General features: G+C 50.8%; 3 protein-coding genes across 3 annotated transcripts; 1 reads left to right on the top strand and 2 right to left on the bottom strand.

Annotated features, from left to right (window-relative positions):
- Positions 1-657: 657 nt before the first annotated feature.
- Positions 658-5,628, bottom strand: P174DRAFT_511669 (putative phenol monooxygenase; the record flags this gene model as incomplete). Its single annotated transcript, XM_024831810.1, has 8 exons — positions 4,264-5,628; positions 4,185-4,207; positions 3,776-4,132; positions 3,670-3,735; positions 3,273-3,548; positions 1,715-2,104; positions 1,455-1,658; positions 658-1,434 (listed from the first exon to the last, which is right to left on the bottom strand). Exons 1-8 carry the CDS (start codon positions 5,375-5,377, stop codon positions 658-660), a joined length of 3,207 nt encoding a protein of 1,068 aa, XP_024684625.1. The 5' UTR covers positions 5,378-5,628.
- A 99-nt stretch (positions 5,629-5,727) lies between these two features.
- On the bottom strand, positions 5,728-6,455 carry P174DRAFT_440615 (uncharacterized protein; the record flags this gene model as incomplete). Its single annotated transcript, XM_024827095.1, has 2 exons — positions 5,728-6,013; positions 6,043-6,455. Coding segments are annotated over 2 exons (474 nt in total), but the record flags the coding sequence as incomplete, so codon positions are not given.
- A 1,967-nt stretch (positions 6,456-8,422) lies between these two features.
- Positions 8,423-10,672, top strand: P174DRAFT_483123 (flavin-containing monooxygenase; the record flags this gene model as incomplete). Its single annotated transcript, XM_024830741.1, has 7 exons — positions 8,423-8,714; positions 8,748-8,941; positions 8,993-9,157; positions 9,208-9,376; positions 9,434-9,502; positions 9,556-10,248; positions 10,306-10,672. The coding sequence occupies 7 exons, from the start codon at positions 8,423-8,425 to the stop codon at positions 10,503-10,505; spliced, it is 1,782 nt and encodes a 593-aa protein (XP_024684627.1). The 3' UTR covers positions 10,506-10,672.
- Positions 10,673-11,035: the final 363 nt, after the last annotated feature.

Below are 11,035 nucleotides of genomic sequence, written 5' to 3' on the forward strand. Positions count from 1 at the left end.
ACAATTGATATGCTTGTGGCTTTCTACAATGAATGGCTGGAGTCGCCTCTCTGACTGTTGATTTTCACATGGAAAAATTCGAAATTTTATTACTGGATCAGGAATAGCGGATTTGGGTTCTGCACGCCTAAAATTAGGCACAAACACAATTGGCCTCGGATTTTTGGATTTTTCCGTGACATGTGATCTGTACTCCGTACCTCAGCCCCTTTTCCAAACCTCCAATCAAATATCAAATTGGACGGGTACCTTATTCTTGGCTCAGGAGGCTGATCCCATGTCGTGCCGTAAAGCCACGTTGAACTTCAGTATCCATGATCTGCGAAGTACCGAGATCGGGTAGAGGCCAATCCGAACTAAAACCCAGGGGTTGAAGTGTCCCTCATAGCCAGTAGCGATTGAATGCGATTGATTCTGTTTGTTCACCAAGATACTAAAGCCTGACTCTGCGGAGCATTCTGAAGTAGGTGAGTTGTTTGGCACCATTCCAGGAGGGCGTCTGAGTGACAGTAAAGGTCGAAAACTCTGGGATACGATGTCCTGAGATGCTGGCAGGACGAGCCTTCGAAGGTTTTAAGATGGATCATCACGTGCAATTTTGGCATTGGGCTAGGGTATTTACAAACATGCTATGTACTTTCCAGCCAGTGCACATATCTAACCCGCCGCGTATGGACTGCGCTTGCGCAGAATCTCTCCATATTTCCAGAGGAATATAGGCGCCGGTATCCCCAATCCAATAGACACAAAGGCCAATAAACTGTTGCCCCATCCATAGTGCAGCGCGTTGTACATGTATGGCGCAAATAGCGGAAAGGCGAATCCACATATGCAACGTAAGAAAGCCACCGCGGCTAGGGCGCTGGCAGCGAATCTCGTGTATGTATCCACCATGTAGGTCTGGATGCACTGAAAGGCGATAATGTTTCCAGCACCGAAGAGGCAGGCACCAATGTTAGGAGCGATCCAGTGGCGGCGAAACTGAGCGGTCCAGCCGTAGATAAAGAGGCCCACTGGGGTGAGGAAAGCGCCCACAACCAGGAGAGGTACTCGAAATTCGGGCCTGCCGACATTGTTGTTACGGGCTTTGAGCCGGCGATAAATGCGGTCATTCAGCGGAGCGCATATCTGAGAGCCCAACCAGAATCCCAAGCCAAGGGAGATGTAGTTCAGACCACCAATGCCTGTGGATTCGTTGTAGACACCAGTCCACAGAGAGCTGAATGTCGAAAGGACAAGGTACATCGTGCCATAAATAAAAGCCATGTACAAGGCCAAGACTTGAACGATGGGTTGCGTGGACAAGAGGCGGAACGGCCGCACGAGCGCAGTCCGCATCGTTTGCGAAAGGGTTTTGTTCTGTCGCTCGGTTTCAGTCTGGTACACCAAATCACCCGTCTCTTTTCGGATCCGCTCTGCTCTCCGTTTCAGAATCTTGGGTGCGTATGTTTCACGGAGGAGGAATAGCCCCCGAATTGGATGACTCCATCGGCGATGGAGGTGGCATAAAAGACCCATCGCCAGGTGGTGTCTTGAGAAATGAAGCCACCGACTATAGGACCGACAGCTGGACCAAGAAGCGGAGCAAGGCTGTAGATTGCAACACTTTTTCCGCGCTCTTCTGGTTTAAAACAGTCCGAAAGCACACCTCCACCAACCTAAAGGGCTGTTAGTCACTTTACTTGAAGATCCTTGTCGGCAAAGGAGGACTCACAGCTAACGGAGCACTGCCTCCAAGGCCAGAGAGAAACCGAAAAGCAATCATCTGCCCCTTAGTTTGGGAGACACCGCATGCGATGTTGAACACGAGATAGAACAAGTTGGCCAATTGCAAAACAATAACTCTTCCGTAGATCTCAGAAAGCGGCCCCAGGAAGAGAGGTCCGACGGCATAGGCCAACACGAAAATGGACAGAGTAAGCTGGGAAGAGACCTGGTCCTCGATATGAAAATCGCTTGCAATCGACGGCAACGCAGGGGCAACCATGGACGAAGATACTGGGGAAATAAAAGTGAAAAGGGAGACCGTGATAATAGCAGCCCATTTCTTCTTGTTTGGCCAATTCTTGGGGTTCTCGGGATCGTCGGGACCATCCCATGTTACCTGTCGCCGCGTTATTATTGCCCTTAGACAAATATCCCTCGGGATGACGGCTTGAGCTTACCAGTTTAGGATCCCGCGGCGATCTATCAGATTTAGCCGTTCGTGACTTTTCCAGCGCACTCTGATCGCGAGCAGCCGCTTCCAAATCAGTGTCGCGTTCGTTCAAGACTCCTCCTCTAACATCAAGCACGGGGGTTCCCTGCTTCTCATCATCATCCTTCGCAGATGGATCTACTGCATTGGCTTCAGGAGCGTCGTCGTCGCTATGGTAGACCGACTGATCATCCAAGTGCCTGCCAGAGTACACTCTGTCGAGATTCCCTCTCCTAGGTCTAGATTCCGACCTTGTCCTCGTTATAGATAGGAGTCTCAAACTCCGAGAACGTTCTGATTCCGTTGATTTCGTCCGTGACAGGTGCTGACCGTCACTTGTGCTATTTAGCGACGTTGATCTCGATCTAGTATGTCCAGTCTCCTTTCCTCCATCTTGAGCCATGGCAATCACTTCGTAAATGACCACGCGACTCTCGTAAATAGAGAGTACTTCTTTGATACCAAAATTCCGCTAGAAGTAGACAAGAATAACGATAAACCAGACACAATTGTGTCAACACGACCACCACAAAAGCCCCCAGAGGACCGCAAGCAGGGCCAGAGCAGGTTTTGTATGGCGATCCCACCTGCAAGAACACCACTGCGGCGATAAAAGCTGCTTAATGCCGACAAGTGGAGAGTGGCCATGGCGGGTTTTCACCAGATAGCCCATCGTCATTGGAGAAGAAAAGCTTGATATACATGGTGGTGCGGGTTTTGGATCTCCACCGTCGACGGAGAGCCAACGGAGGCTTTCCATGAGCGGTCTGAGCCGTCATCTCCTCCATTGTGACCAGTCAAGGGTCGTTGACCATGACGAAAACGTGAAGAAAAGAGGAGAAATCGGCTTTTCGGCACTTTCGCCACGTGCTGGTGACTAATATTCCCCTTTGCCCGCTCACGTGATACCTTTTGCTAAGAATATCTCAGGGACATTCTTATTTGGTCTGTCAATAGGAAATCACTTGCTTTGGAGAAATGAATCATCACTCGATATATATGCGACGCTATCATACATGACTTAGCTTTAGACAGTCCTAACGCACCTCTCTAAGTACTCCTCTACACGCTTCACATCCTCCAACGCTGCCACCATGCCAACATATCCATCAGGTCGAACGACAGCCAAAGCGCCCCTTGTCTCGTCTACGCCGTAGATCTTGTACACATTGTCTAACTCGTAACCGCTGTAGAATCGCATCTCCGAGTGTTTCTTGAGCTCGCTCGGCACATCCTGCCACGTGAACGTCTTACCCAAGCGAGGATGGATAACCACCTGCTCAATAATGTTGGGCGGGAAGCGTGAGAGGACAGATGATCCGAGAGTTGTCAATACCTGGGCGGAAACACCCTCGGGGTCCAGGAGGTCGGAAGACGTGAGACACAGAATGCGGAAGCGACCTGTCGACAGAAAGTCTGGGTATTGTCAGTGGTGGGCTGCAGAGGACGGTGTGACGTGAGAATTAACGTACCATCATGCAAGTGCCGTCTGTTCCCGTCTGCATGGCGCTTGCATCGAACGTCGAGTAATCTTCTGCCTGGACGAAGGACGCCGGACAGGTAATCTGTCCCGGTAACTGGGTTTTCTGCACCGTCATCCGAAGCCTTGTCCACCATTAGGCTACCAGGATACTCAATACCACAACCACTGGTGAATCCATTGCCTGTGCTAAAAACTTCGAGGAACTGTTCGTGCGTGAGACCCTCGACTCCGTCCTCTGACGCCCCAATCTTGCCAGAGAACATGGATGAAAAGGCACGATCAAACTCGATAAGTTCTTGGGCGATTGTATGGCGCTCAGAGTGGTATGTATCAACGATAGCATCGGGTTGACCTGGAGCCGCCGAAGCAGGTGTGAGGCCATGGAGGGAGTACACAAGTTTCCAGGCTAGGTTGTACGAATCCATCATTGACACATTCATTCCTTGGCCAGCCTTGACCGCCTCATCAGCAGAGTATCCTGAAGGGCTTGGAATTACCACGTACCTTTGGACTATGTGTATGGCAAGCTTGAGCAGACCGGGTAATCAGCAAGTTTCATCGAAACTGTCCAATGATCACATACCATCTCCCACAATAAACACCCTATTGATCCCCTTCGAGTCTTTGACGGTGAAATTGTCCGTGACTCGCTGACCGATCTGGTACGCAGCCCACCAGTCGACTGCGCCCTCTTCCTTAGGTCGAATATAGTACGGCTTGAATGCTTGCGCCGCATGCCGGAAAATCGACTCTTGGGTCACCTGGCTTCTACGCGCGCGTGCATCTCCCTTGGACTGAGAAGTAGTCCCATTAACAGGCTTCTGGTCATCTTCAGGAGGTGCCTCTTCCGGTACTTGAACATAGAGACGAGTCAGGTAATCGCCCGTCGCGATGCGCTCCCGCGGAATGACCATGACAGACCCGGCCGGTGAATGGATGGCGCAGCGTCTTCGAATATCGGGGAAATCAGTGTCGATTACCAGATCAACCACGCCCCAGATATGGTCCATCGACTCGCCGACCAGCTTGAGTCCCATGCAGCGCCGGACTACCGAGTGTGCACCATCCGCGCCTACCAAGTGTTTCGAGCGTATTGTGCGGCGGATGCCGTCCGTCTCGACCTCGGCGATGACTGGGAATTCCACATCGCCTGCCTCGTCGACCTTGACGTCCACAAGCTTGGTGTTCCGCTGTACGCCTCGTTTCGAATACCGGAGCAGATCTGTTTCGAGGATCCGCTCAATGCGACCCTGGTGGATTGTGACTTCATGTTGAAACCGGGCCGGCACAGCCACGTCAGGAACGATCGACGTCCTCTCAATCACCTTCTCCTTGTCAGGCGACGGATTCCAGAACGCAACCTCTTCCATGTGACAGCCGTCGGTGAGGATCTCATCCGCGAGCCCGAGAGATTTGAGGACTTCGAGCGTGCGGGGCTGCAGGCCGTCCGCCTGGCCCGATTTGAGCGTGCCTGGTTTCGCATCTATACAGAGCAGAGAGTCATCGTTGAGGCCGTATCGTGCCAGAAGCAGGTTCAGCATGAGCCCCGCTGGTCCAGCACCGACAATGACGACTTCATATTTCTCGGCTCCCTCAGGACGCATAAATCGTGGGGAAAGGCGGGGAAGTGGAGGGGTAAAGGAAGGCAGAACGCGCAGTTCACGCGACGAGGCGGCGTATTCGGTGAATACAGGCATAGGGAAGATATTGCAATTGAATAGTGCATCCAATGTAAAATTGTGATATCGAAAATCGAGAAGATACTTGTAGCCAGGAACTGTACGGTGACTGCGGCCCGGACTATAAGCGCAAACAATCAGGTAAGTAATAAATTTCCTTGCGAAACTGGAGACCCAACTGTGAAGTCACAAACAAATCCAATCTCGCAGTGATCCTTCACGATAATGCTGCACCAGATGCCATCATTGTTTTTGATAAGTATGTTCGGAAATACGGCAAATGCTTGGAGGGGGGTGGACAAGGACAGCTTGGACGAATAGCCATGCCACACTGGGGAAGCAGCTGCTGACAAGATGATTACACAAAGCTCACCAATTGCCCTGATCGACCTCCGATCGGCTTCTGTCTTTCTGATCCAGACTGTTGCGATCCCACTATCATTTACAGTGGATCCTCAGTGCGGGGCATTCTTCAATGCTAAACTTACTAGCAGTATGCCTCCGGAGTATGTTTCACAAGAATGACAACTTCCAAGACCAACCCCCTCATAGGAAACTTTGAATCCACTACGGAGTAACACATCCAGAACCATCTAAAGCATACTAGGAATAACACTCGCCTCCTCCCGCGCCATCGCACGCTCAACCTGCTCCCTCGAAGCCAAGATCCAAGTCTCGTCGACACCATACCGTGCCCCCGGCTCTCCTCCTCCCCCCAGAAAGCCTTGTATTCATCTTCCCAGAAAAACAACACATTCCCCTCATGGAACCCACTCAATATCACAGCAAACGGCTGGCCATCGCAGCACGCACACCCCTCGTCTAGACTAGGAGGGAGATGCACAGTCCCATCTTCCAACCCCTTGTCGAGCTGCTCTTGGCTCGATGCATACAGTGCTTCGATCATGGAATCGAGGGATGCGTGCAGGAGACGGGTTTTGAAGGATGCGCGTTCGCGGGTACATCGATCCGCGGCGCGGAGGTAGAGTATGCCCAGATCGTCGAGCTTTCCTGTTCCTTCGTAGGTAGGGTGTGTCACGAGGCGTTCGCCTGTTGGGGTGATGGAGGTGGTTAGTTCGGGGAGGAGGTGTGCCAAGCTTTGGATGGTGTCGTGGAGGGTAGGGAGGAGAGTTCGTCAATGTGGATTTGTAAGGAGGATTGCCCTGAGCTGGTTCCCTCTGAGATCGAAGTCGAATGCATGGCTGCTGTTGAGATGATTAAATGAGCAGGCTCTTATGAAGTCGATGTTAGGCTTTAATCGCGGCTGTCGTTACTGAAAATGACGGAGATTTACGTATCTATTTTTCTGCGTGCTACGTTGGATTCTTCACTTCAACTTGTTGTAGCCTGATGGACTTATGTAAGGCGACACGTCACGCATCACGTGTGGACGTTGTAAACAAGCAGATGTACTCCCATTCTACTGACTCCATGCGTTTTGACGAGATGGATTTAACATTCGAATACCATCATCAGCTGTTGGTCGGTATAAGCATCTACCGCTATTGGGAGCAGTGGGAGCAGGAAGTCCGGGTCTATAAAGGGAAACTAATTGAAGGACTGCTTGCTGATTATTGTAAGAACTGCGCCTCCTAAAGACGTTACCTTAGATTGCAACCCATGGATGACTATAGCAGAGAATATCGATATCGCTGATCGACAATTCAGATGATCCATTACTCCAGGGTGTCCAGAACATGCTGTATCCAGCTCTTATCCCACCATCAGCAACCTCAACACCAACAAACAGCCTGAACCAGGAACCTCAATCGCTACCCCTTCAACAACAGTTGGCTACTATTCTTGAGTCGAAACCCCGCATTTTACTTATATCCAGTTGTGGGGCAAAGTTTGTGCCAGGGGAATCCCGGTCGTATTGAAGCCACCAATGATTCGTATGGACGGAATAACGGATATCCATTTGTCTTGAGGTACAGGCTAGGGCAGGGTAAAGGACCATTCTACTCCTGGAAAATGCTTTCTCCGTTGAATGCATGCCTCATCCCCTCCTCAAACTTAATCTCGGGGTTTCTCCGCCGTGGAAAAATGTCCGTGCGTTGGCAGGTGGCTTGTCCAGTCTTTGGGCGCTCAGATTCCGCCGTCGTATGATATGTCAGTTGTACACAGGGGTGTATCTACGCGGGGTTTTTCGGTTGGCTTCCGGCATAGCCATGACCCAGGGCAAGGCACGTCAGGCAGCATTATCAACACGTCCATCTGGTCGAAGTTGCAAGTCATGCGCAGCAGTTGGAAATCACAGATGAGGCCCAGGATAAAGTCCTTCCGGCTATGGACAGCATCAATTTGTCCAACTCACTAACATTGGCAGGTTATAGAGTGGGGCTCGGCCACTCAACGGTTGGTTTCCGTCAAATCAGCTCACTGAAACAGACACGCTATACCCAGTCTTTCGGTTATGTCTGGAAGCTTGCTTTCTGCATATGGTCCCAAATATTAGCACCACGAATCCATTCCGTAAAGCTTCTTACCCCGCAAATTGAGTCCAGGGTCAACCACCAGGGACTTGGGAGACGGGAGAAGGGGGAATCCCGAGACTGGAGCACGTATCCCCCTCCACAAACCGGAGGTAGATGGCAAGCGATGAAATCATGCTAGCTTTGTCTGTTGAGCCAGTCGAAGGACGGAAACGGTAACGGACGTAGGAGGCTCATGGGCCAACGCGAATACCTAATCCTCCCCGATCCTGGGTTCGCTTGAGCGGCTGTTGGCGTCCCAGCGGGGAGGAATACGAAGTTGCGTAGCTCTGTGGTCCATGGAGGAGAGTCTAGAATAGCAGTTGGGAAAAGTGAGCAGGGGGTAAGCGGTTTGGAAAGGCAGGTCTCGCCGATCTTTGGTCTGGTTCGAGTTTTCTCATATTGGTCGTGTATCCTGGTTTGTTTGTTATATAGTCTGCATGGTTATAGCTCTACCCTGGACGCCAAGCAGGCTATTCGGGTAACGTGCTCTCAACATAGTGCATCTTGACTTCGTTGTTCCCCTATGAATGCCTTTCTGGATAAATTATCTCTGTTCTTCCTTCCCAATTTCACATATACAATCAATATGAAACGTTTCTTCTTTGGTAGCGGTTCTAAGAGCCAAGAGGCACGACCTGTCGAGGATAAGTGGATGGTGGAAGAGCGTTCCATCGACGAAGCCCGTCCCCTGAGAGTCGTTATCATTGGATCGGGCATTTCTGGAATCATCGCCTCCATTCGCTTCAGACAACGGATCCCCAACGTGGATCTCTGCGTCTATGAGAAGAATGAAGATATCGGGGGCACCTGGCTCGAGAACAGATATCCCGGTTGTGCATGTGGTGAGGCTCGTCATCTTCCTGCGCGAGTTGTCTCGCGTCAATGACGACCGACGCTTACGATGTTCGCAGACATCCCAGCCCATACGTATCAAGCTACGTTTGAGCCAAACAAAGAATGGTCGACGTTCTATGCTGCCGCTCCGGAGATCCACGCGTACTGGAAACGTGTGGCTGAAAAGTATGGCTGCATGAAGTACGTCAAGCTGAAGCAGGGAGTCGTTGAAGCTGTCTGGGATGACTCGAAGAGCAAGTGGCAATTGAAGGTCAGTCCTTCGTACCTGGCCCATTGACAGTCTGTATTGACACGAACGCAGGTTCAAGACGTTCAGACAGACACGGTATACTCGGACGAATGTAATATATTGATCTCCGCAACTGGTGCATTGAACTCGTGGAAGTGGCCAGATATTCCAGGCTTGCACGACTTCAAGGGCAAGCTGCAGCATAGTGCCCGTTGGGATGAGAGCTATGATTATACCGTGAGTCGGCCTGAAATATTTAGAGAAACGGAAGCTGAACCTCTGGCTAGGGCAAAAGAGCCGCGGTGATAGGAAATGGATCGAGCGGCATCCAGATCGTTCCCGGCATGCTACCAAAGGTAGCTCACATCGACCACTACATTAGGGGGCGAACATGGCTTTCCCCCACATTTGCCCGCGAACATGTGGATAAACGAGGGGGAGCTGAACTGGAGAACTGTTTGTCAACCCGTGCAGTCATGCAGTAAAAAAAGAGTATTGACCTCGTTGGAATAGTCTCGTTTACTCCAGAAGAGATTGAAACCTTCAAGAAGGACCACAGCGCCTACCAGAGGTTCCGCAAAGGTGTGTGCTTCTCATTAAAGGTACCGTGAGCATCGGTTCTAATTCTAGGGCAGAAATCGAACTCCAGTTGCAATCAGTCCACGGTGTGACGCTACTTGGCACACCTGAACAAATCGGCGCGAGGGAGGTCTTCTTACAGAATATGAAGCGCCGACTCTCGAGGAAACCTGAACTGTGCGAAAATTTGATACCCTCATTTCCTCCTGTGTGCCGACGGCTCACTCCGGGCCCGGGATATCTCGAGGCTTTGACGGACGACAAAGTGGACGTCATTACAAGCAAGATCGTCGAAGTCGATGCAGAGGGGATCATCACAGCAGACGGACAACATCATCTCACGGATGTCCTTGTCTGCGCAACTGGGTTCGACACCACATTCACTCCAAGATTCCCAATCATCGGACGCAACGGTGCCACTCTAGCCAATCGCTGGCAGAAGACGCCAGAGACCTATCTCTCCTTGGCTGTCGATGGATTCCCAAACTACTTCGTCTGCTTGGGACCAAACGCGGCACTAGGCGAAGGTAACCTGTTGCTTCTGATTGAGAAGGAGATCGATTACTTTACGCTCTGCGTGCAGAAGATGCAGCGTGATAACATCCGAGCGATGAGTGTGAAAAAAGAAGCGGTAGAAATGTTTACTCGCTACTGTGACCAGTACTTCTCAAGAACGGTGTTTAGCGAGAGATGCCGTAGCTGGTACAAGGGAGGGACCGAGGATGGCAGAGTCACTGCATTATGGCCCGGTACGCTCTCTTGATATGAACAAGTGCCGTATTTCCGGTATCACTAACAAGCCATAGGTTCCTCGCTTCATTCAATGAAAGCTCTTGCGTATCCTCGTTGGGAGGATTACACGTACGACTATCTCAATGACAATCCAAACGGCTGGCTTGGAGACGGCTGGACGGAGAACGAAAAGTTGAAGAAGATCAACGTGGATTATCTGAACGATGACGAAGTTGATTTTCCAACAAATGTCATCGCGGTATCGGATCAGTGAGCATGGTCATCCTGGCAGTCCACTTCTCAACTTAATACTGTCTTGAGAGATTATATGCGAGAATGCATATTTCCCCACCCAGTGTCGGTAGTAGTCTGTGTGTGCTAATATTGAAATATAACACCACTGGGCCAGAAAGGCTCCCGAACAATGTACTCGTAGTCTAGGAATTCATACATAGGTGCCTTAGAATCGTGGTGTATTGTATTCCCACAAGCAATGGGGCCACTCTAATAGAGTTTGGACCAAGCTCAAAAAAGGCAACCGGTGTACCAGAAAGTGAGGGAACCTGCCGGGGAAAGACAATTGCCGCTTTCCGAAGGAGCGACTCGGTTCCTTTTGAGATGACCTCACGGGCGATTACCTATCTCGGTCTTCTGTATTCTGTACGGTCATGATATTACGCACGGTTAGACCCGGGTTAAGATTCCTTGGTTCATACGGAGCAGTAAGGTAAGTAGGTAAGTTCACCGGTTACTTGATGTATCGACGTAGTTATTCGGTTGGCGACAAAAGTTTCTTTGAGAGGA

This window comes from Aspergillus novofumigatus (assembly GCF_002847465.1).
Source record: "Aspergillus novofumigatus IBT 16806 chromosome Unknown P174scaffold_3, whole genome shotgun sequence".
NCBI classification, from domain to species: domain Eukaryota; kingdom Fungi; phylum Ascomycota; class Eurotiomycetes; order Eurotiales; family Aspergillaceae; genus Aspergillus; species Aspergillus novofumigatus.